A 26,812-nucleotide genomic window follows, 5' to 3' on the forward strand; every position below is an offset into this window, starting at 1 on the left:
CCTCTCTGTGAGTCTTGTGCTAATAACTTTTGGCTATGGTTGGCCTCCAAGCAGTTCACTTTGTTCTTCACTAGTCCGACAACTGTTGTCAACAAACCAAACAGGACACCCGATTCATTTTGAATGAATTAGCATCCATCGTAATTTAGCCAGGTACCCCTGAAGAGTTGCTTTACCTAATTATAAGTGTTCAGCATGGTTGAACACATCACTCAGTCACTCATGAAACTGTGGAATGTGACAGGACACATTTGGACTGGGAAAAAACAAGTAGTTGCCTTGGTGATGCTCGCTTTCTTTATGATGAAGCAATTATGTCAATTGCACAAGCAAGTGCAAAGCAACGATAAGAACCTTACAGCAGAAAGATATTTGTGATTATGAGACGAGGAGGGTTTTGACACTGCGGCTCCAAAGCTGAGCGTGAAGTGTGAAGCACTAATGAGGCAGTGCAATGTTTGAGAGAATATGTTTTGTACTTTCAGAGGAAAATGTGTCTTTGCAACAGCAACTATGTAGGTTAAGAACTGCATAATATAAAACAAGAACAAAATATTTAATTCATTTGTAATGCAGGAACATGAAGTATAAGCACAACACATTCAAAAACATCCTTTTGACTAATCACTGATGCTCATGTTCAACCGAATAGAAGCCCCTCACATGAATCCTATTGTCTCAGACACATTGCATTGTTGATCATTTAGCTTTGTTACTCACCTTCTGCCTTGCAGGTCTTAGTAACAGGGTCCATCTCATAGCCTTCATGGCATTCACATTTAAAATCCCCCTTGTAGTTGATGCAGATCTGGCTACAAGCATCAGGGTTCTCACACTCATCAATGTCTGCAGGGAGAAGAGGGAAGAGAGGCGATCAATCGACTGAGAGATGCACCCAGACAGACAGGGACTTATTCACCCTCATGAGCTGCAGTAAATAAGAGCGGAAACTAAATTGCCTAAATGTAAATATAGCAATGCATTTCTAAGACTAACAGCTGTAACGGATGAGTAAATATGCACATTATTAATTGCAAGTGCTGGAGAAACACACAGACATGTTGTCATCCAGTTAATGGGAAGAAACAACAGTGAGCCAGGGTGTGTCCCTGTTGACTTCTCCGCTCTACTTCCTTCAAGGAGGCGTTTTCCTTGGGTGTTATGGGGAAATGTTAGTGTCAAAAGGATGGGGAAAGTGTGAAGGACTATACACACGCACGCACGCGCACACGCACGCGCACAGTTTCATAGTAGCTAGGTCAGCAGCTAACATGCCATTACATTTTTTTTAACTATCTGCCTTCTATCTGAAGTTTCTTTATTTACCACCACAAGTCTTCTTGTCCAATAGCTGGTAGCCAGTGGGGCACTGGCATTCAAAGCCAATTGGTCGGTCCATGCAGACATGGGAGCAGCCGCCGTTGTTGATCATACACTCATTCAGCCCTGGGAGACAAAGAAAAGAAGCCAGTAGTCAAATGCAGCCAATCATAGAAGAGGTAGGGATATTACGGGATCCCAATAGGTCATTTAAAAGGTCATAATCAGATTTAGAAAAAGGCCTATGGCTCATTTATGGTAAAACATTTTTTTGTCAAACGGGTAACTGCAGTGGCTTGTGATATTTAAATGTGTATAAATATGTGTGGCACATAGGTGAGAAAAATGGATATCATCTTCAATATCTTCAATTTTATCTTAGCTCTCATGCTCAGCAATTTTCCATCCTTTTTGAACACTTATATCAGATGTTCTCAGAAGAAGAAAAAAAGGAATCAAAGAGACAAGACATCACACGCAGTGAGCTCTTAAAACTGAGAATCAGGTCCATCTGCAGGGATATGAAATATGTGTGTAGAGAGGATTAACGCTGTGAACTGGGATTCTGAGATGCCCCATAGAGAGAGAGAGAGAGAGAGAGAGAGAGAGAGAGAGAGAGAGAGAGAGAGAGGACATCTAAATTAAACAGGTCTGCTGCTTAAATTGAGGCAGAGTGATGTAAAAGCATCTGGAGAATGAAAGAAGCAAAAAACAAGATGTAAAAACATAACCACTCTCATTTTAAACTAGGTCATAGCAGCTGGCACAAGGTTGGAGGTTGGCACACAATAAAGAAAGTCGAGGCAGTTAAGATTTTATTAGGCTGCACACAATGGCTTTATGAATTACTTGATAGCAAGAAGGATTCAAATGTGGCTGCAATTCTTTAGGCTGTTTTTTAATCTCCTCCACAAGTTTGTTCAATACAACTGAGGATCAAATTTCATCTAGCAAATGCTTACGCAAGCTGTTATATATAATAGTACCGTTTTATAATTTCACTGTGGAAATGACTTGACAGCTCTTTAGCACGCTTTCCTGTCCATGTTTGCTTTTAAAAGAAAAAAAACAATATGTTGTTTGAATGAATCATAGAAGAAAAGTTAACTGAGTGTGCTGTTGAACGAAACGTCAAAATGGTTGCACAATGAACAACTGGAAAGGGGTGATCAAGAGAAAAATGGTTTAACTACAAGGGAAACCTCACTTCTCAACTCAAGAGTGTGCTTAAATCTGTAACCAGCATCCGGCTCAATATAGCTTTATATTTACCGTATAGTTATAAGAGTTTCTCATCCAATTGATCGCAAGAAAACAAATAACCGTATTTACTGACTACAGAGATCCAAGATGACCTGTTGAGCTCATTCGTAGAGCTTTGAGCAAAGTTATGTTTTGCACAGCTAAACCACATTATTCTTTATTTATTGTAAAAAGAAAGAAAGATAAAGTTGACTCTCCAAAGATTGACTGAGGGTTACTTTTGTGGGAACATTTTCATCTTTGTTTTGTGTCAGTGCCAGCAGACTTGAGTGCTGCAACCGCGAGCATTAAATTCCCATCACTAATTCAGCTGGATGGGTGACAGCAACCTGCCACTCAAAGTAGCTTCTGCTAACTCCCTTCATGTCAGCAGAATTAACTGAAGACAGAGGAAATAACAAGATGTGTCTGTATTGAGGACTCACTCATTCCTTTTTCTTTGAGAGGGGCTGGGTGGGTAACACAAATTCCTCGGGGGAGACCGTGTGATAGCATTAACAGCTTTTCCTAGACCACTTCCAAGGACAGCCATGATTTAGAGGTGACTTTCCCATGGGCAAACAAACATGACGTCTCTCCACCTCCGTCTCTCTCCCTCTCTCGCCATGGAAACCCATTATACAAGCTATTTTCAGACATTCCTTTCAGTGAAAGCTGAAAGTGATGGTGCAGTGTTAGGAAATGAATGGTGTGCCCAGTAATGAGTCAGTACTGTGGTAATTACCACAATAGTGCCATTATTTCTAATGAGATGGGGAAACACAGAAAACATTTTACTTGCGCTCAGAGATAAATGCATTGTCTTTATTTTACCCTGATGTAAGGCTGATGCGGCAAATGCAATCTCACCGAACAACTATGTTTAGACGTGTATTCAGGACATTGGGAGTAGTACTGTCTCTCTGTGTGTTGTGGTTGGGGAACATCTTGCGAGTAAATGGTTGAGTGAGCAGAGCGGTGAGCTAGGTGTGTGTGTGGACACGCTTTTAATGAGCTGAGAACAAGACCTGAGTTGAAGGATATAGGGAGGAAGACAAGGAAGATGAAAGACAAAGGAAGGGGAAATACTTTCCATTTTCAGTCTTTTTTTCGTCCCTGGCTGAGGTCAGTCTACTCTGCCATCTGTCACTTTGCCATCTCAACTGTAAGTTCCTCTGATATGTCAGTGTCTGTCTGCTCCTTACTCTTTCGTATCAGTAACTTTCTTACTGAGCTCTTCATCACAGAGTCATAAACACACAATGTGTTGTAACTTTAACTCAGTAAAAAGGTTGAAGAAATGAAGGTGCAGACAGGTGGAGAGATGGAGGGTTAAGACATTATCGCAGAGCAGAAGAAGCCTTTTTCCACCATTTGATGATAATTAGTACATGCAGGCTCTCTCTGCTAATTTGCGTGTGGCTCTGAAGCCTTTGAAATGCAAGGTAATAGGAGTCACAGTTTTGTTATGGTAAACACTATTACACTGCTACATTAACTGCTTGAACTCATTTACATAGTGTGTATGTAATGTGCTCATGGCACTGGGTTTAGCTAAAAGCTCCGCTGACACGTGGTAAAATCGTAAATGGACTGTACTTGTATTGGGCTTTTCTAGTCTTCGGACCACTCAAAGCGCTTTTATACTACATGCCATCATTCACCCATTCATACACTGATGGCAGGGGTGACCATGCGAGGAGCCACCTGAGGACCCATCAGGACTCTAACTAACATTCATACTCATTCATACACCGCAGTCATAGCTTGCAGGAGCAATTTGGGGTTCAGTGTCTTGCCCAAAGACACATCGACATGGACTAGCGGAGCCGGAAGGCAGATTCTGACTTTGTGGATAGTTTGTTAACAGCAGAGGTTACATCCAAGTACTCTTGTCGAGAAAAAGTCCTCTTACCGCACTCCTTCTTGGGCTCATCTGATCGGTCCTTGCAGTCCTTGACAGAGTCACACACCTTGGAGCTGTCAATGCACTCTCCATTCTTACATAGAAACTTCAGGGGCCCCTCGCATCTTGTGGCTGTGAGAGAACAGCAGCAGCTAGATAAGCATCATATATATCATCATATAAACTTGATTGACATGTATTTGTAGAAGCTATTGCAAAGTAATTCAGAAACTGATACATCAAAAAGTGTGTGATGTCATATTGAATATCTCCAGTGGTTCACCAAATTACTGAAAGCTTACATGAACCAAACCATGTACAAGCAATAAATACTCCTCCCTCAGATATCCAAAAGGCCTAGTGTGATAATAGCTGAACTTTAATTTGGTTCAGGTTCTCAGTACTAAGGCTACATTTTCTGTAACGTCATTTTGCAGTATGCTGGTAACTTATTAGTTGAAAGAAGTTATGAAATCAGCTTTCGAAAAGCCCTCACAACAATCAATGGTTATTATAGCAATTCATTTCACAATCATTTAAACCCAGAAAAATCCCACAACTTGTATGGCTTTCATGAAAACAACCCCTTTTTTGAGATACTATTGATGGCCAGCATTGTTTCTGCAATAGTCATTGTTCGTATTTACATTCTGTAATTATCTCGAGGAAACAATGCAGCAGGTAATCCAGCTTTATTTTATCTCATTGATATGAGCCTCATAGTTCACTGTCTTTATCAAGAACTATAATAAGTTAATGCAAATCTAAATGGAAAGCTTCCAACTGATCCTACTTTTATCACCACTGTTAGAACTAAACACTTTGTTTTTGACAGCGGGCGAGTTTTAAATATTGAGGTGAGTAATGAAACGAGAAAGAGCAGGCACAATGAGCTGCTAGATAAAAGGCTGCAGGCTGGTTCAGCAAGGTAGCCTAACTCCAGGCCGTGTTTAGCATGAAATCAGATCATTGTACAATTATATTTTAACTGACACCAGTTTAACTGTGCAGTCACAACTGACAATTAGCTGGTCAATGAGTGTTTGCCAAAGTATTACAACAAACTGTACTTGCTGATACCACCTGTAACCACGGGTTTTGCCCATATCTACCAGTATTGAAATCTTAAGGATTGCAACTATAAGGTGTTATATTTGCTATTCATCAGTTTTCATTACATTTCATTCCAATATTAGACTTTAATTTAAACCACAGGCTGAAACACATTTAAAAGTTGTGGAAGTAAAGATAGAGCAGACAAGCTAATCAAAAGGGTGTTGTACTGTGATGTATGTTACTTTTATCTTGAATGTCCTTCACTTTTACAACAAATACAGCTGTTCAAAGTCATCACTATATATATAAAAGCATATTTCACAAAGGCAAACATGTGCACAAGGCGAAGACACACTGAATCAAATATATATATATATATATATATATAAATATAAATCAAATATATATATATATATATATATGTATATATATATATATATATATATATATATATATATATATATATATATATACATATATATAAATATAAATCAAAAATAAATATATATATATATATATATATATATATATATATATATATATATATATACACACACATATATATATATATATATATATATATATATACACATACACCGGCCGTCAAAACGTCAAACAGGAAGACTTATTTAAACAGAAAAGAAGAAGACAGGTGAACAGGCAGAGAGGAGGACAGACTCTAGCAGTCAGGGCTGCACACAGTGATGACAAGTGTACCCACCGTTGACGCAGCCCGATTCATCGCTGTGGTCAGGACAGTCATGGACCTTATTACACTGCTTGGTGCCGTGGATGCAGGAACCATCGCCGCACTGGAACTCATCGGGACGACACGTCAACAGAGCTGTAAGAAGCACGCACACACATAAACACACACTTGAAACTGGACTTGTAAATCCAATTTAATCTCTTCAAGAGGATCACAACATCCTGTAACCGAACCCAGACCAAGACCTTTTTTTATTTATTTCACTTTTATCAGTTTTTCACGATACTCTCTACTTTTGCCTTTCTAATCAGGGCAAGACATGCCCCCAAAACATATTTCAAAGGATCCTTTGTAAAAGCATACATGACATCAAAAGGGTTGTGCAATCAAATATAGTCGTGTACTTCTATCCATTCACAGCCGGTGTTGGGTGCTACCTGCGACAGAGACAGTCAAACTGAGGGCTTGTGATGAATGATTTCCAATATAGTAACGCAAAGATGAGGCTGCATGAAGCTACACCACATGTCATTAATATCCCTAGCATAGACAAGCTTTTCATCAACTTGGCCCAGTGTGCTCATATAACTCCTTTCTAAATCACACTAAAAAGCAATATATATGACTGAGGGGGATATGATTTAGTGTTATCACAAGATGAGCAGAATGGAGAGAATGTAATGGAGACAGGGCCGCTGTAACCTGGACAAACATGTGCACACACGTATATGCACATACAAACACGCAACACTAATAGCATACTATTTATACACTGTTTCTCCGTATCTGGCAAATGTGATAAGTCAGTTACCGAGGATTGCATCCAGACACATGGATACACTGATGACTTACAATAGCATTCAATGTATATGGCAAAATAATCCTTCCCTAGACAGTAGAGCATGTGACTATAGCAAACGTAGTGGAGGTAAATGGACAAATACAAGGTTAGGCCTCCAGACCCCTCTCTTAATACAGGGATCCAGAGATTGATGTTTTATAACTAAACATCAATCTCTTGTAAGTGTCTCTAATAAGACGCCACAGAGAGTGAGAGGTGGGTGTGATATGTGCACCACACATCTAGATAATGAATAGTGGGACTATCTGGGCTTCACACTCTGGCTTAGTGAGACAGGAGCTTCAGGGCTCCCCCATCCATGACCAGCTAATAGGAAAACCTGTTTTATCACCAGGCCTCATCTTCACACTGCGTTTATCGACAGAAACACATTCTTTACCAGACACATTTCGAAAAGAGAAAAATAAACCTTACCCCAACTACCAGCATAGTTGAAATGTGCTAAATGGCAAAGTAACACCTCACAAGGGGATGGGCATATTGTTTGTTTAGATATCTGTATGCTTTGAGACTGGAAAGAATCTCAACAAACAAAGATGATGGTGCACTCTGTGATCAAAGATAATGTAAAATAATACTGACCTTCAGTGTAATCATTTTTAAATGTGTCGACATTTGACTGGTCTGAAGCTTTCTTTAAACAAGATTAATATAAACAATGTGACAAAAAACATAATATGACTAAATCAAGATTAAAACCCACAAACATTGTTTTAAAAACTGTCAGTTGTGTACATATCGCCTCTATTTTCTCTGTGTATTGCATCAACAGTACACTCAACACACACTCTTTTTGTATGCAGTATATGTACTCAAAACCTGCCTAGAAATAGCAAGTAGTATGGAAATAGGGCAGAGCTATATCCTCTTTATGTTTACTATTCTCTCATGTACAGAAACTATACCTGAACCCAGTAACATATTCCATATGTACAGAAACCCTTTCAGACAGAGAGGATAGCCTTTCAAATATGAAACGAGGATACAGCCTTCACACAATAAAGTACAGGCTCCTGCAAGGTAAAAAAAGTTCCACATAAGAGGACAGAATAACAGTAGGAAAGCAAGGGGATGCCAAGAAAAGAGACTCACGGCAGTCAGACTCATCAGACTTGTCCTTGCAGTCTGGATCTCCATCACACTTCCAGGTCAGCCTCACACACTCCCCGTTGGCACAGCGAAACTCCCCAGCAGTGCAGTTTGTCCGGCGATTAGTCAGGTAGGGGACCCCATCGCCACCGCAGCGCTCCGGCCCTTCATCTGAACTGTCGGAGCAGTCGGGGTCTCCATCGCAGCTCCACATGAGCGGCACACACTCGGAGGTGTTACAGCGGAGATGGTTGGGCCCGCAGGTGAGAGGGGACACACACTTGAGCTCATCGCTGCCGTCTCCACAGTCGTCATCTCCGTCGCACACGTAGACGGTGGCCAAGCACTTGCGGTTGCCACACATGAACTCACCGCTGGGACAGGCTTTGGCATCTAGAGGACGAGCAGAAAGGAACACAACTCAGAAAAGAGTTTGAAGGTCAAATCAGGGCCTGCATAGCCTGTCTTTCTGTGGAATTTTATACACAGATTACACACAAGGCCTGTGATTTAAAAATGAACTGAGATGTGACAATCACCCAAGTGTTTCAGGTTGTGTTTGCAGTATGTTAAATAAATAATGAAGCTTCAACAGTATCTGTAGGTAGATGAAAGGAAATAACTTCAATTACCTTAACACAAAGACACAGTGACAGTAATAAGAGTTTCTCATGTAGGCTGAAAGGAAGAAGAAGAGACAGAAAGAGTGGTGGGCAGAAAGAGAGGGAAAGAAGGAGAGAAATTTCCTCTACTGTGTAGCAAAAGATAATAGAGCTCTCTCTGCCATCAGTCGGTCCTTCTCCTCCCTCTGTATGCTACTTCCTCCTCTTTCAAAAGATCTCTCTCTTACTAGTGTGTTTTTTTTAACTTGGCTCATCTTTGTCTTGACGCTGGTTATCCATAAACTGTATGTTTGCACGCAAATGTGTCTCTGCAGGAAGGAAAGGTGTGTCCTGTAACGCTACCTCTCCCCTTCACACGGCTTCTGGAAATAATTTTCTCTCACTCTCTCCCAGCCTTCTCCCGATTTCACTGTCTCTACTCAAGTCTGTCCAAACGCGCTCAGGCTGTGAAGAGAGTTCATCTTTCCACTGTGAGCCCAGAGCAGCACCGGGAGAAGCAGAATTGGATATTTATACAAACCACAGGGAGTTCAACTTCAACACTGCTGCCTTTGACTGGTTAGAGGAAGGGGATCACTGTTTTAAAACATTATCCACAGAATCCGCCCATTGCAAAGCAAGTGCATATTGTCAGTGAAGATTGTATGTGCATGAGCAGTTATTTCTGATTTTGATGCTAATATTTCAATCAAAACAGGCATCAGCTTTTCAATGGCTAGAGAACATATCAGTTTGAAATGCTCTGAACAGAAAGGAAAGGCATCAACATTTAACCATCAGTTAAACATAATGATCAGCTCAGTGTTGTGTCATTGGGTGACTGTTTAAAGCTAAAACACTGCAACCAAGCAGAATCAAAAACAGCCTCAGAAAAAAAATATACATGGAATATCTCAGTAGAGTGGAACATTGCATGCACTTCTATGTGCTGAGTTAAACTGGGGGAACAGGTGCCGGATGGTGTACTAATTCTTATCCTATGAAGTTATACCATGTGTTAAAGTCCCCATCTATTTCCTCAGTGTGTAATTAATTCACTGGTACCAACATGTTTGCCACAGAAGCACGGGAAAGCAGCTGACACGAAAAACAAGTGTCAAGATTCAGTTCAGTAAAAGGGTTTATATTCATCAATATTAAACAAGCTCCATCTGATTCTGATGTGTTCTATAACGACTGTCCCTGTTATGCCTCTACTACGCCAACTCCATACTAATTTAGCACTAAATAATTAAGGAGATTCAACAGTCATGTACATTATTACTTAGTGGGCAGACCATTAGTAATGTACATGAGTGGCCTGGTTACACTGGAGAGAGACTTTGTTTTCCAGTGGTGGAGAGGCGCTAAGCAAATTAACCTGAGGTCTTTGGAGCAACTTTGAGCCCACAGATCGTCTTCCTGTAATGTTGTATAAGTCAGCGGGTTTTAAATGATACAATGTAGTATGGTTGCTTGAATAAAAGCAGGAACATACTATACAAGCTGATACACCAAGTGGATATGTAAATATGGACTGTATGTATACATTTAATGTATGTTGTACTATACAGCATATCATATTCATGCACACACTAACATTAGATACACTGTATTTGTTGTAACGCCACACAACCTATTATGTTTATGTGCACAATGTACAAGTCAAGCTTACCATTACACCTGCTTAACATCCTTTACCAGAATTGTTATTGTGAGCGTGATAGCATGCTGACATTAGCATTTAGATAGATTGTTCTTTTGACAGCCAGCAAGCTGGTAGAAATGCTACATTCTCTGAGAGCTTTACATGGATGTTATGTATGGCCCCTTCCTCAATGGCTTGGGAGGGAAAACCTTTTTTATGACTACCACCATGGCAGTCAGTAGCTGGCAGTGTAACACACTTTACTTTTTCCGGCGGCTTTGGTGATTTTTGCCAACAGCAACCGGTGGCTTAAATGGAAAGGCAAGAGACGACTGGTCGTTCTACTCACATTAGCATTACAGCTGATGATTGAGACTAGGATGCACAAAGGAAAGACAGGTAAATATATAATAATATTGTGTGTAGGTGAAAGGACAGCAATACCTCTGAGCATATCAGTCACTGTCTGTGCAGCTTAATGTCCTCACAGCTTTCACATAGATATCACAGCCTTAAACTGACGGGACAGTTCAGCGCTGAGGTCCACTAGCCACTGCAAGGTCACAGTGCCTCACCAGGGAAATAGCTCAGTAACTGACCTTTCCTGTGATGCCATACAAACATTTACAGAGGAAACACTGCTGGAATCGAGAAGCGACGACTCTCACATCTCCAGTAATGACCAAGAGAAGGTAATAGAGGACACGTGGGAGTGTTTTAACCTCCTCTCTGACATCCCTACTGACTGAGAAGGTCAGCTAACTGAGGGCCAATGAGGGAGACATAGATTTGGTGCGGAGAAGAGACAAAACACCCACCTGTCTAGATTTTGATTAGCTGAAGGATTTTTTTTGTCGGAGGATCCACATTAGTTCTGTAAAACGGTCCTGTGTGAAAGCTTCATCGGTGGGGCTGCACAGTATCTGCCAGAGACAGCTGTGAGCAGTGCAGGAAGTAATTGTTTGCCTCATACTATCCAAGCAGCATTAAATATGAATCAGGAAACACGCAAAAATCCAATTTCACAGAACTATTATATGCACAGGCCAGTAAGGCAGCTCAATATGATACGGAGTGCAAATGCAAACACACATGAAAACATACAAATCCAGACCGGCTGATCCCAGCAGACAGGCGTGCTCAAGAGAGAAGCCTGGAGAGTAAGTGCACATTAATCTCCACATCACTGAGGGTTGAGGACAGTTCAACTTTCTAGCGGAGCCGCTCTAGAAGTGCTGCTTAATGTAATGTTGATCAAGGAAAGCTTCCTCTGGTGAGGGCTAGATTCTACTTAATACATAATTCAACATGTGGATGACTCAATTAGCAGGATGCCTCTGCTAGATTTACTTTTGCGAATCTGCGCTGGGCTATTCACTCTCTACATTTTCTACAAGCAGTCTTTTTTTGGGAGTACAACTTCTCTTCTCAAATTGTGTAAATGTGAATGTTTCGCTCATGGTGTAAATGATTACGCTTGATTATGCTCACAAAAACATGAGTGTGACTTGTGCTTTTGCCTGTTTGGACAGATTGTGTACAAACCAAAAGTGTTTTGGTGCGAACGCAGAGTACCAACTAAAGATGTGTGTGATCAATCTCCACCTCAGTAATCCATGATCAAGTGAAAAGGGGTTTAAAAAGTGAAGGTTTTGTACTGAGTTTTGACAGTTTTTCATTGAATCGAGTAAAACAAAAAGTACTGACACTGAACATTTCACAGCAGCCATTTCCCTAATTACATTGAGTTACAAAATACTTAATTTCTGTGCTCAGTTGTTACCTGTTCCTCATTATCTACGACCAGTCGCAGAGAAAACTAATACTTCTTATGACCAACTATTACCATGTGAACTTCTTTGACCCCCAGAGAGGATAAGTTAAGTCGCAAGGTGCAGTCAAGTGGAGTGGACTTGATGTGTCACTTCAGGTCACCAAAATGGTCCAAATGATTTATGTGTCAGTCATGTCTATAACTTTTGGTTTGTTCATAATAAGTCAGCCTGAAGAGAACTATTGACATGAAGGTAGAGTCTGTCTAATGCTTTTCAAAGCATGCCTGGCACATTAAGTGGTGTGGGAGTTTCCGTCACTTCTGCCTATGATAGGAATGTGGAAAAAGAGATGGTGCAAAGCTTAAAGCTCTGGACACAGAGGCCAGATGCAGAGGTTTAAACATGTCCAGTAGCTGAAGAAAGAGGGCATTCCTGTGGGATTTTTTGTTTTATTATGCACCAAATATCAGATAATTCAGCTCCTGAAAGGGTGCTTCTACCACTTACAGACCATCTTTTTTTATGATTGAATAAGCATGTAATCACAATTACATGGAAGATATTTTTTGTTTAAAACAGGTTTATCTGTAACAATGTTGATTCTGCGGACATTGAAGCAGCATTTTTATTTAGTCTTCTTTACACTTAAGGAGTCCCTTCAACATCTGATGCTCATTGGTGCTGACACTTCCCATGTATGCTTCAATTTTTTAAATTAACTGCACCCAAAGATGATTTGTTATTACATCTGCAGCCTCACTCTCTGAGATTTGCAGCCGAGCCTTTGGCCAGCAGGCGCAAAATGCAATTAGGTACACACACTGTTCATAAAATTGCTATATTTTGATTTTGTACAACTTCTTCTGCATCATTTGACACACTATCTTCATTCATTGTCTCCCTCAAAACCCAACCCAAACATACAGCTTAGTTAACACTGCTTTGAAGTAAATTCTCTCACTGACAAACTGAGACATACTCAAACCAATCGGTAATTTCAACCACTTCTCTCTCACCTCACGACTGTAAATGTAAGAGATCTAAAGCCTCCTGCCTGCAGTACTTAGGAGTAATACAGCAAGCAGCGTTTTTATACTTCTGGAAACAACGACTAAGTTTGCATTAACACAAGACTACGCAACACTTTTAACTACACAGAACACTCAACCGTGAGAATGCTTATTTGACTATTGTTAAATGGATTATGCTAAATGTTCACTGTGAATGTGTTTCTATTGTGTATCTATATAATACCCAGGCAATGCAGTATGGGGCTGTCTAGGTTTAGTCATCAATCATTAAAATAAGGTAAACTCCTTGTTATTGTGAAGGTTTAGAATTAGATATAGCTATACATTAGACTAGATCCTGCATCGGCATTACCATTGGTACTGGACACAAATGCAATGCAGCAATGTGAACATCCTTCCTTAAGTCACTGGCTTGACCAAACATAACACTGAATAAGAAATGTGTGGTACCTTCAGATTGAACTGCTGTGAGGAAACAGTTAAAAGCTTCTTGCACTTGATTTAGATGTCATCTCGAAGGCTGGTGGTGGGATTAATCAGTCTCCAGATAAACTGGACTGAGCAGCACTTCTAAGCCTAACTGGTGATGGTATCTAGCACTGTGCTGGCGTTGGAGTCAACTTCTCCTTCCTGGTCACGCTGAGTTGTGTTTACCTCTGGAGGGATTTTGGCCTTTGCCTGGGTGGGCGGCAGCCTGCCGGCCCTCATGTCACTACTGAGAAGCTTAAGGCTGCTGCATCAATACAGACATTAGAATGAAAAAAGGATTAGCACAGGCAAGACTGGGTCTCAATGGACAGCGCAGTGAAAAGCCATCCAAGCTAAGAAGGCATTAGATCTTAAGTCAATGGAATCACTACCACTTGGCGTGAGACTGTGAGGCCACTTTGAGGAGGGGAGTCCCTGACAGGCCACTTGTAGGCTGATCTGGCAAAAAATACCATTATTACATGACAAATTGAAAGCCTTTGTATCAGGTATCATTCAATAAGGAGATGGTAAATATATATATATTTAAGAGGAGAATGTCTCCAATTTCTGTTATAATTGTATGCCCAATTGATTTCGGCTTCTTCTCTAAATAAAAACTCAAACGTTTGTATCCTTGAAAATAAACATGAATTGCTTAAACGCCAGAGAGGCATATTCTCAACACCCACCCACACAAACAACTGACAGGAAACAAATGCCTGAAAAGACGAACATCATCATTTATATAGGATAATAAGGAGATGGCTTTTTTTTTCCTCCCTGCATTTACTGCCACATGCTCTTCATCTTCAAAGTCTAAACACCCCGCAGCTCTGTTGCCTCAATCAATTTTTTTTTATGCGAAGAAGCAAGGGAAAGAGAGAAAAGAAGAAGCCGATTCTTCACGGCTCCTCAGAAGTAGGGCAAGTATAGTCCCTGCAGGGGGCGGGGGGTTGGGGAAGCGCACGGTTGAGTTGTTTGATTGGCTGGGTAGGAGGTGATGTCATTTTTGATGGTTATGAGGCCCCTGCAGTGGAAAGTCTTAACACTCAAGGTTCAAGATGTCGTGACAGAAACCTCCAAATATCAACAGAAAGCTGTAAATATCTGACACACCAAAAGTCATTCCACATCAAAGATGACTTTGTTGTTAAGTGCAGCTGGCTTAAAACTCAAACCTCATCTACTGTGCTTTAATGTCTAACGCCTCTGAATGATAAGTGAGATCAGAAAGGATGAAACTCCATAAAATACAAAAAAGGAGGGATTTGAATTATCCTTATTCTACTGACTGTGTGTGATTCACTTCTGCACATTTGTCAATGACACTTTTTTAATATTTTCATGAAGGTTCATGTTCATTTGAGGTAATTTCCATTACAGTGGAGAACTAACAGCAGACTTCATTAAACTCACCAGATGCACAGTCCTCCTCATCCGCCCCGTTCTCACAATCCTTCTCCCCATCACATCTCCATGACAACGAGACACACTTGTTGGTGGATCCCCCACAATCAAATTTCTCTGGCGGGCACGTCTGTTTGCCTGTGGGCAGAAATGAAAGAGATAGGGAGATTACTTCAGTGGTCCCACAAAGGCAACAAAGAAGAACTACAGACACCGCTGGACTCAATTTCGTTCACCCCCAAGATGCATCCAAAACGCCACCACACTGGCCAATTGATTTTACTGACTGGGCATGGCGAAAGATCTCGAAATACAGCAAATGCACAGTTGGCTGTGAAGCAAAAGAAAAAACACGCCCACTCCTCCTTTTCCTGCCAATCTGCTCTAGTTGGCACAGGGTCGATTTGATCCAGATTACAGAGCATGTTGTTAATTATACATCTTTGCTTACAGTGCAGCCTGAAGCCTCCCAGTATGATAGCAAGGCCTATGTGACAAATCATTTAACTTTTTGATTTGTTCCATTTTCATATTATATTCATATTTCACAATAATTCGCAACTTGTTTTATTGTCGCATACAGCACCCAAGTCAGCCTTTGTTAGCTGAACTGAATAATTCCTTTATTATAGTTTCAAAAGTGTTCATTTGAATTTGAAAATGATTTCAAACTGGATGCCAGTTTTTATAAAAGTGGATATTATCACAATAATGTTTTCATACGATTGAACGTTTACCAGTATGTTTTTTTGTAGATGTAACTCTGAGCATGGTGTGCATGCAGACAAAGAAAAGTAGCCTCTGTCTGACTTGCTGTAATCTCAACGTGATGGTTGTGGGATCTCATAACCTCTGCTTCCCTCACAAAAGCAGAAACAGCAGCACCTGCCAAGGCCTTGACATCTTAGCTCCATCTGAAAAGGGAGTACGCCTGTGAGGGGGAGGGAAGGGGAGATGTGCAGCTGGAGCAAGCAGTTTGTGTGGCGCATATATACTCTGCAAAAACGTTGAATTAATAATAACAAACTTTGACATTTGAGAGTTTTCTCATCACATTTATTTCTCAACGGGAAAAAAAAAAGATAAATTCATTTATATAATTATCTCAACTATTTATCCATATTCCAACCACATATCCATTAATTTTAGCCAACTACATAGCCATCTATACATTACTTTAAACAAACGTAACAATTTACATATAAATTGTAACATTGTATTTTAAAGGTTTATCCATAATTTTTTTGTTATTGCTAAAACTAATATTAATATAAGTATAGCTAATTATTTGAATTGTATAGTTTAGCTAACTGGTATTCATGCACTCAAAATCACTGTCCACAATGTTCAGAAGATACAACACACTATGTGTTGTATCCTTTTTAGCAAATCTTATTTTCTATTTTAAAAGATTATTTAAAAGATTGTTTAGCTTCTCTACAATTCTTCCAAGTACCTCCTCGCGAAATCAACGTTAGCTTTCAGGCCTTTCAATGTTCATGTTTTCTTTTTTACAAGCTGACAAACAGAACCACGTGAGGATCATTAGTAGCGTGATCACTGAGAACAAGCTCCATAATGAATATCATTTATGAGGTTAGAAGAATCTCTAAAGATGTCACGGGCGATGTTAGGCGTGAACTGCATTGTGGGGAATTGGACCAGACAGACCAGGTCTTTGTAAACAAAGCACATCTGTGTTCATATGGAAATGCATTTGTTAGAAGAATGCGCTTAAGATACAATGTAATTCCTTTTTATCTAATGTAAATTCAATATACAGTAGATTTGAATTGTATACTGTATATTTTCCATGAAAACTACAGAGTTTAAATTGCAGGGTGCATTTTATCTGTGATGTTTTTTTTACTGTGACGAAATGGTTTACATACATTTGTGTGTTTACTCAATGAACTACAGAGTACATTTATATTCTGTGGCATCAGTCAATATGCAAAAGATTAGTGTACTTGCTGCTACGTGCCACCAGATTTTGGAAGCTAATACTAATATTTGAGAGTTTAAAATCAGATATATTGGCCGATACTCATTTATTCTTTTGAACATTGTTTTCTTAGTTATTGACCAAGTTGTAATTTATAATAAACAATTGTATCATGATGGAAGGTCATGTTCTTCAACACAAATCCAAAACACTTTTTAAAGTTACAATCTCAAAGATCTCTATTGCGTTCTCTTCAGTGGCACCCACGGCGATAAGGGGCATTTGCGCGTGTGTTTTTTTTAATTTCATTTCCCAGATATTCAAACAGTCTCACAAATGTTGCCACACACAACCAGTTTGTAATACTGCAAATTCAGAGGCTTTCATATGTGGGCCATATTACCTCATTCAAACCAGAAACACACTTATGTATTGTAAGGAACTCTAAAGTTGGGGAGGGGAATACTGTACAGCTAAAACTTAAACTTCACAGTGCTAACTGGCAGACATGTTACATAATGGCTACACTACTTCTAAATGACCTCAAACATGTCTTCATCTCATTTGTTTTCAGGTTATTTTGTACGTATTTTGCTATCGTGACAGGGTTTGGCGGACACTTTCGTCCAAAGTGACTTCCAGGGAATAGATATCATCAAAATTGGAAGTGTATCCCTCCAATCCGCTTTTGGAGTACTACATTGCCTCTTTGATTTGCTTTGTTCATTTTGAAGAAATTAGATGGAAGCGCTCGTTTGATGGGTAGAGATGGAGCCTGAGAAGGGGAGGGATTAATAAGAGCGACTATGCTGTCCTTCATTTGTGAATTCATTCCACCACTCTGGTACCAGAACAGAAAAGTGCCTTGACCGAGATGAGCGACCACAGGGTCCTCAGAGTGGCAGGGAGGCCAATCATCCAGAAGCAGAGGAGCGCAATGGTCAGGCCAGAGTGTAGGATTTGGCCATGGCTTTGAGGTAAGGAGGAGCACTTCCTTTCCCTGTAGTTATCAGACTCTTGACCTGGATGAGAACTGCAACAGGGAGCTAGTATTGTGCATGAAGAGGAGGAGTGGTGTATTTTCTTGTTACTCATTGGCCATTGGCCAACATATACGTTCATACAGGTAGATCTGCACCAAGCCAATACTGACTTATGCAGTATATCGGCCTGGCAGATAGATAAGGGAACTGCCATTAGATGTCGTTTGAAGGGCTGAAAAATGAACCGTCACACTCAGAGTATACGACTATCCCCGCAGACTGAAAGGGTGACAAAACCGAGATGGGAGAGAAAGCTGGAGAGGCAGCTGGTGCCTGGGGAGACTGAGCAGTAAGAATGGCTGATGCAGCCAGGCCCTGACCCCCCCACACACACACACGCACATGCACACGCACACGCACACGCACACACACGCACACACACACACACACACACACATATGCACACACACACACACGCCACTGCAGTGCAGAAAAGACTTAGGCTCAGAGAGAACATTGTATTACTGTATGTTGAGTAGTGACATCTACCTACAACCATTGTATTCCCTGCTCAAACGCTGTAGTTGTAAACTAATTTCAGTGTGGTGAAAAAAAGCTTACTTTATTTCACGATTTGACATTCTGCCTTCTTGACGGTTGTATTAAACTAAAATATTTTGTCGAACAATGTCCTACAGTGAGTAAAAAAGAAGCAGGATAGTAAGAAATAAGTGTAGTGATCAAGCTGTTAATCTTTTCCACCTGCCAGCTCAGGCTTAGCCTTTCATTTCCCTTAAGGTTAATGTACGAGAACAAGATATATAAAGGGGTATTTAAATTCCTTTGTTTCTGTTTCATGTGTAAGGAAGTTGGTGTGAGAAAAGGGTATTACCAAGACAAGTTAGGATGTGTGACAGTCTTTGATGTTGCCTGCGTCAGTTTGTTCTTCATCCACGACAGAGACAACTGTTTCCTGTAAAATGTTTTTTCAGTCCCTACTTTCCAGACACAGTTGCAGAGAGTGTTAAGTGAGCAAACAAGGTTAATGATGACTGAAGAAACTAACGACGGGAATGAATGATTAGCTGAAATTAATGATTACAGCTGAGTCAAGGAGGTAGTACAGAAAACATTTCTTTGAAATGTCTGAGATGAAAGAGGCAAAGAGCTGGAATCTTTGAGAGAGGAAATAGCATGCTGTCTGAAGGAATTCAACCAACCAGGTCTAAGACCTGACAAAAAACAAGAATCAGACGAAGGAAATGAACGATCGGTTGACAGAGAGAGCAGAGAAGAGAGAAATACAGAAGACAGCTTCAGAGACACGCCACAAGCAAGATAGTGTTTGAAAGGGAAAAAAAGGAGACAAACACGGCATGACCTTTCAGGTCCGTATCCTAAAGCAAAATCAAAACCATCCACACAGAGTGGAAAGCGATGAAGGAGGAGAGGCAGGAAGAATGAAGACGAGCGGAATCTGAAAACTAGCGAGCTGTCCAGACCTTTTAACGTATGACTCTTTAATGAACCGTGATGTCTGTTCCTCCCCAAATCCAAACAAAGAAAGCTAACTTCAAAATGACAAAGCAGTGGTAACTCACTGCCCTTCTTGACAGCTATTGATTAGTGACACATCAGAATTTTATAAAGATGTAGGTAATGGGGTTTTTGCTTGAGAAAGTGGCAACAAAATAAAAGCCAATTACTCAGAGACAAACTGACTGCCTGGCTGTTGTTTACCACCAGAGTGAAAAATGAGGATTCATCTCCACTGTGGTGCTTTGGCAGGAGATCTGTTTAGAATTCATCACCTTTTACCCACGGCAGTGTTCGTCTCAACAGGTTTAATAGCTTCACTTTTCGTTTGATCATCGCGATTGACCTTGTTATTGCCGACAGCCTTTTACCCTAAACTTGGCTTTCAGTGAAGAAGTAGATAGACTCTTTAATATATTAGTTGTCATCAGGCATGTGATATAATACGGTGATAAAGGAAAGCCTAATAAATGCTCTGGAGCTGAAAATGTGTGAAACTGATCGGATATAACAAACTACAGCTTCATGACAAATGTAACACGACACTACGAGTTCCTAAAGTACTCATTTGCAGCTTATTCATATACATTAATGTCTATTTGTGCTGCTGATAATTTATGATGTATATTTCACAGAGGTGATTAATCTGACAGCCGGTTCTTGGCAGCTTCTATGTGTGGATTGTGACAGCCTGACTAATCTATATAGCCAGTTACAGTTAGAAACATGTTACTGCTTAAAATTATCATTCAAAAGGACACGCATCCTGATGCCTCACAAACCTTATATATGAGTAATTCTGACCCATCATTCCAACCGCCTGAGATATAAGAAAGAAAAGAAATAGAAATTATCCTTTATTAATCCCCTTGGGGAAATTCTTCTCTGCATTTGACCCATCCTTGGTTAGGGAGCAGTGAGCTGCCCTGTGGGGCGCCCAGGGAGCAGCTAGGGGTTCAGTGTCTTGCTCAGGGACACTTCGACGTGTGGGCTATGGTGGGAGTGGGGATCGAGTCTGCTACCTTGTAGTTGGTGGACGACCACTCATCCCCCTGAGCTACAGCCGCCCAAGATTTTTGAGTTCAGATTTTGAGTTATAGTCTGTGTGGCTATGTGGGCATCTATCTGAGTCTGAGTATGTCAATGTTTGGGTTTTGGTGGTTAACCAAGCCCTTCTGGAGGCTATAGTGAGGTCTGTTCAAGTAGTCATATAAACCCAAAAGATTTTTTTTGCAAAGAAAATGCATATAAAATTTTTTTTTAAAAAGTGTATGACATATTTTGATCATAACTACGAACATCCAGCATGATATGAGCCAGATATGAGCCAGATGCCAAAAATTCCTCCTCGAGCAGTCCCCGGGTTTTTCAACTCCATGGTCCAGGGCCTAAACAACATCCCACATACAAATAATGCACCTTTTTGGAAAGATTAGGACCTAAAGAATCATAATCTAAAAATCACAATATAACAAAGCTTTGGCATATTGGGAAGGAGTTTCAGTCAAAAAAACTGTGTCTTTCGGTTCAAAACTAGAAACATTACTTGTTTGTTGTTTTACAGCATTGTAACAATTTAAATGAAGTTAATACACATTCTGGTTGCGGAGATAATTAAGTTAAAGTTTTTTTAAAGATCCTTTTTTTTCGAAAAAGAGGCGAAACAGGGGGGGCTGAGCTTAAAAGGTTAATGAGATAACTCGGCTTCTCTGCCTCATAGCTGAAAAGGCACAAAGCGCTCCAATAACATGAGTCATACTCAGATTCACCGCTTCATTAAACCGGGTTAGCGTGGCTATGTCCTCCTCTCTGAATTATAGATGTGGTACAGCGGAGAACACTTGCTGCTTGCAAACTACAAGATGGAAAATTGTTATTTTCAGCAAAGTGCATTAGCAATTAATGCACTGTGGCATGAATCTTTACTTAATATTAAGTGCTGTACCTGAGCTCCCCGAATGTGACAGCTGAATAAAGCAGACTAATATTGGCGCCTTTTAAAATATTTGTCATGTGTTTTAGGTTTCAAATCCCAGCAGACACTGGGTAATTGATACACACTTGACTGGTTGCCAGTTTATCACAGTGCAAACCATTCAAATACTATTAGAATAGCCAAATTAGTGGACATAAAAACAGAGCTGTCTTGCTGATAATTGACAGAGTTCAGCACTGAGCCATCCTTCTATTGAATTCATCGTGATTATTTATGATTTTATCATTATGAGGTTAATGTTCTTCACTGTCATCTGGAGCTGCAATCAACTTCAGACGATTAATAGATTATTAGATAATAGTATTATTAGCCTCAAAATTCAAACAACGTAAGGCTCTACTATTAATGAGACTTTCATCAGTCGTGGTTCTGATTTACTAACATAGTAACTTGCAAAAGAAACTTTTGCAGTGATAATTTCAACAATCAGACACGGAAGAGTGAACAGAAGAAAAAAAACACAGTGGGAAATCTATGCAAAGCAAATGTAGTATAAATCAATGCAGTACATTCAGAGTGTGTGTGAGAGTGTGTATGTTTGGCTATTCATATTCGCAATGTCGAAATAAACAGCCTACATTCAGTAAATGTACCTGCAAACCGACTTTAACAAGCCACATCTCCACATAAAAGAAAATCCAAACAATGAAACACACATGGATGTAACGTTTAGGATGTGCAATGCAAACTATTCACCAAGAACATCTTTCTATTATGAAGTCAATAAAAAAGTTAAGCTTTATTATTAGCTCCCCAAGAAAAAGCTCAACGGGGTTGAAGCTCATCTCCAAAGAGGTGCAAAGTTTTCATCAAAACCCCTTTCAGAAAGATATACATAATCCACTACAAATTACATACCACTGAAGAAGACCAAATAAAAAAATACTATATGGCAGATTTAAAAAGAAAAACTACACATTTTTCAACATTTCCCAAATATTCACCAGTTTAGGGTTATGTCCTTACATAATAAAAGACTCCTTGAGAAAGATGAAACAGTGCAAATTCCCTGAGTCCTGTCAGCTCCTCGAAATGATTTTAAAAGCAGAAAGAGCAAACTGACATGCAGAACTGAGCTGAACTCAGCAATTTAGTCAGAAAGTGTAAAGAAGCTAACACCCTCCCTCTCTTGTTAAATCCTTAACAAAGGGCTAGGGAAACTCAGAGCCCAGAGAAATGTCACTGCTCTGGCCAGGGAGCAGAGAGGCTGCTGCACAGCTGGCTGCAGTGGCCCAGTTCCTATGATTACACATTAATCTAGTACAAAAACTATGAGCTCAGGCACTTCACGTTCCTCCAAAGAGTCATTTATTTTTCAGGACTCGCGAGTAACTCGCTCAGTGTGGCCCAAATTTGAATTCTTAATAAAGCAGTGTAACGCTACTCCAGCGTGTAATTGGGAATCCACTCAGTGAGCCATAATGAATGTGGCACAGATGTCTACAGCACTGAGTCCAAGATGCCTTAGCTAACTGTGGGAGTGTGTGTGTGCAAATATATGTGTACTGTATGTGTGCACACATGTAGAACTGAAATAGACAGAAAGTACAGGAGAGTAGGGAGGGGAAAAAAGAATAAAAAACAAGACGAGAGTTGCATGTGAGAGCACAGCTTGTCTTATCAGGCTTCAGCATAACTGGAGCATGATGCATTAAGGTGTACGCTGTGCTATATGTAATCAACCCGTGTTAAACGGTTGCGCAGTCACTGGTCTCTGCTATTTACATAATGGCAAATTTCATATCTCTAGCACGTGAAAGATTGGATGCAGTCTGTGTGAAATACCGCCCTACCAACAACTGTTAAGACGGTAAAACAATCATCACTCTAGCAAAGTTTAATTGATAAATGTGAAGCTTCGGAGCTTTTGACTATCAAGTGAAGTGTTGCATGGGATTGAAGTGTTAAGCCAATTGCTGATACTGGTGGAATTTTTTACTGAAAATTAAACTTTAGTGTAAGTTCAGTCAGGAAAAATATACCTAAGGCCTGTAGTTTATTTGTCATATACTGCCATTCACTCCTCTTACGCATGCTACCTCATAAGTCCTTTGCATTCTCAGCCTATCATCTTGGTGCCATCTCTTTTTAAATAATTGTCTACCAGCCTTTTAGTACATTCATGTTGCTGTTCCACGCCCCATTCCACCGTCCAGTCTCCAACTCATCATTTCATCAACCTAATCAGTCACCAACATCAGTGTCTTGGATTTGTTTTGCTGTTTTTGTTTGTGTCTTTGCTGCACAGCATTGAAGACTACTTGTATTATAGTCTGACTTTTAGAGGTGAGGAGGAGGACATTAATATTTCCATTGCGCCTATAGCACAATAAGAAGATATCAAATATCTCTCCACACCTCAAGATACTTGGTTCAAACACAATATTTCTGACAAGTTGTGTCAAAATAAAGAATCTATCCTGATTATTATTATCATTTAAAGAGAGAAATAAAAACCCAAACAAAAATGTTCAATGTTGGTGGTGTTCAGGAGTTTTACATCACAACATCAAGTCAATACATAAGGGATTTCCATATAAATGGCTTTTTTCTCGGCCCAGATCTCTATCTTTTTATTCTGCGGCCAAGAGATGAATCCTTCCTTCATTTATCTTTAATTGGATTTCCAATATAAACTTGTTATCCTTCAGAGGTCCCTTCATGTCTCCTTTCTTACACTCAACTTTCTGGGGTGGCATCAGAAACTTTGCTCGGCTGCTACATTATTCATTGAACAGCCAATAAAATGGAACAAAACAAGAGGGAATATCCTCTGAAAGATTTGTTCGGCTTTTTCTTGATTCATTTCCCGCACCGCTTGATGCAATTTAATTCCCTCCCACAATAGCGCAAAACAATTGGTTTAAAGAGCATTATAATGATGGGTAGGCCAAACATTTTAGTTTCAAACTGCTGAATGATGTTGATGTTGTTTAACCAACCTCTAACCAAGACATCAGTACTTGGAAAATTCTCCTCTTGAGTCCAACTTGTGTGCATTAGAAACAGTTACCATCTACAGTACATGTATTAGCTTTGGGAGGGGACATTTTTGAATTTGTGTGGACAAGTCCTGTATCCCAGCATGCATTTCACATCAAACAGCGCCAACACAAGAAACAAATAGAGGCAAAGTGTTGTTGTTTCATTGAACATAGTGTATAACAGTGATGCCAATATTTGCCTAAACCTGGGAGGGTTGGAGCGCCTGTTTAGGATGACAGATTTCTGGAGCTATATTCCAGTGACTGGATGCTCTGTGCTTCTTCCCAAGACTTCATTATTCATCAATTCAGTGCGTTCAGCTCTATCTGCTTCTCTCTTGGGGTTACAGACATCAAGCAGCCATGGGAGAAAACAAAATGAACGTTGAAGAAAGAAAGAAAACAATTAATAACTGGTTCACGACTCCGACACTTGAGGCCCTGCTTGGTTGTGGAAACGTCAGCTCACCTACAGTAACCCCCATCAGAGCCTGTGTGTGGGTGTGCTAGACTGGCACAGGCTACAAGTGAGCCAGCCAGCGATCCTCAGCTCTAACAGCTTGGCAGAGAGGTAGTCGAGGCCTTTCTATGCACTCTCCATCAGACAGCATTGAGTATTGAAGTGTGTGGGCGAGTGGAGGCAGGGGAGGCGGCTGAATGGCAGCTGGAGCCGAGATAACAAGGTAAATTAGCAACCCGAATACAGGTAGCAGAGTCAAATTAAATCGTGTCTAAAACGACTGAGATGAAGGCGTGGTGACGCATCCGGATGCAACACGGAAAATGCCACCATATTAAGCCAGTCACCTTTGTATTTTTCTTGGTGTAAAAAATCTAATGGACTGTAACATTATATCCCACTCTGCCTCTTAGCAACACAGACAACAATTCAGAGAAAGGGAAATTCCAGTTTCATACAACCTGTTATTTATTTCTCTGCTTTTGTCCATGTCTTTTTTCAATAATAATATCAAGTTGATTGTGAGCTCTGATAACGCAGGGACATCACTAAAAATACCTCAAATAAGAAAGAGGACATACAAGCATTCTTACAGTCATTCAGGATTCAACAAAAAAAAAAGTAAAGGGGAACTAAATGCTCATTATCCAAACCACCCGTTATAAACATCTACCTTAATGTATCCTTGTGCAACTTTAACCTAATGTACGTACTACTTACCATAACTGCACACATTTTTGTTACAAAGAAAGATTATAACTGCCAATATGAGTGCACTCAATTTCAGTTTAACCTCCAAATATAGTGGTGTAGATCTTAACCTGAAGAGTTAAAACCATGCAGCAGACTCCAACTATGGAGAGTATAATTCATAACAAAGCAATAAGACCCAAGTCAAAATAGACTTGAAGTATCCTTTAAAGAGGTCCTTGGTGTGAGCAGCTGAATAGTTTCACTTACTGCAGGTCTCCTCCGCCTCATCAGAGCCATCGGGACACTCTGGTTCCCCGTCGCATCGCCACCGTCCCGGGACACACTGGCCATTTAAGCAGGCGAACTCTGCGGGGGCACACGTCTTCCTGGCTGCTTAGACACATAGAGAATAATAGTGAGACTAGAACGTGTGCAGACAATATGACACTGTCAGTCTGCAGTAGAACTTAATCTCTGTCATGAAACTGGTCACATTATTTGAATGCCAGTAATCATCCCTCTTGTCAGAGATCAGGCTCACCTTCACTCACACTACTTTGAGATAGCCCTCTCATTAATTATCTCCACTTTCCCTATTTTCTTGACTCTTATTCATTGTGCTGTCTCCAGCTCCCCTCCCCTTGATCTGCTCGTCTCCAAAAGTCTAATCTCTCTTTCAGGTTTTCCATCACAGAGCAGTCAATGGATGCAGATTGCTGAACACCGCAAGCGCAGAGAGCCTTTTAAACCTTTTACCTCCCAAACCTGTTTACCACGGAAAGCTACAACCCAGCAAGGCCACGGGGCTGATGAACATGGCAAGCATGCAGAGAATTGGAAATAACAAATCTTGCCAGGAAAAAGCCTGTTTAAGCATGTAAAGATGGAAACTGAGAGTGATCAAAACTTTCACGTCAGGGCCCAGAGTTTATGACGGGAAGCTATTCAAATCGTGCTAACCCACTGTGTTTGAAGAGTAACACACTCAAAAAAATACTGTACACCTGTAGAAACGAGGCTGCGAGCCCGGCCAGTGAGCCAGAAGCAGACAGAGGGCAGAGTCATTCAATCTCCTCAGCCTGTTAGTCCAAGAGGAC

General features: G+C 40.4%; 1 protein-coding gene across 1 annotated transcript in view; it reads right to left on the minus strand.

The window, feature by feature from the left end:
- LOC306739154 (low-density lipoprotein receptor-related protein 8-like) overlaps window positions 1-26,812 on the minus strand; it is a gene marked incomplete at both ends in the record, with an annotated part of 69,038 nt that overhangs the window by 20,580 nt on the left and 21,646 nt on the right. The window contains 7 exons of the mRNA XM_079221116.1: window positions 721-846; window positions 1,327-1,446; window positions 4,478-4,600; window positions 6,246-6,368; window positions 8,188-8,577; window positions 15,128-15,256; window positions 25,983-26,105. Coding sequence (XP_079077242.1) covers window positions 721-846; window positions 1,327-1,446; window positions 4,478-4,600; window positions 6,246-6,368; window positions 8,188-8,577; window positions 15,128-15,256; window positions 25,983-26,105 — 1,134 coding nt within the window. The remainder of the gene's footprint in view (window positions 1-720; window positions 847-1,326; window positions 1,447-4,477; window positions 4,601-6,245; window positions 6,369-8,187; window positions 8,578-15,127; window positions 15,257-25,982; window positions 26,106-26,812) is intronic.

The sequence above is a fragment of the Taurulus bubalis genome, assembly GCF_910589615.1.
Source record: "Taurulus bubalis genome assembly, chromosome: 1".
Lineage (NCBI taxonomy): Eukaryota > Metazoa > Chordata > Actinopteri > Perciformes > Cottidae > Taurulus > Taurulus bubalis.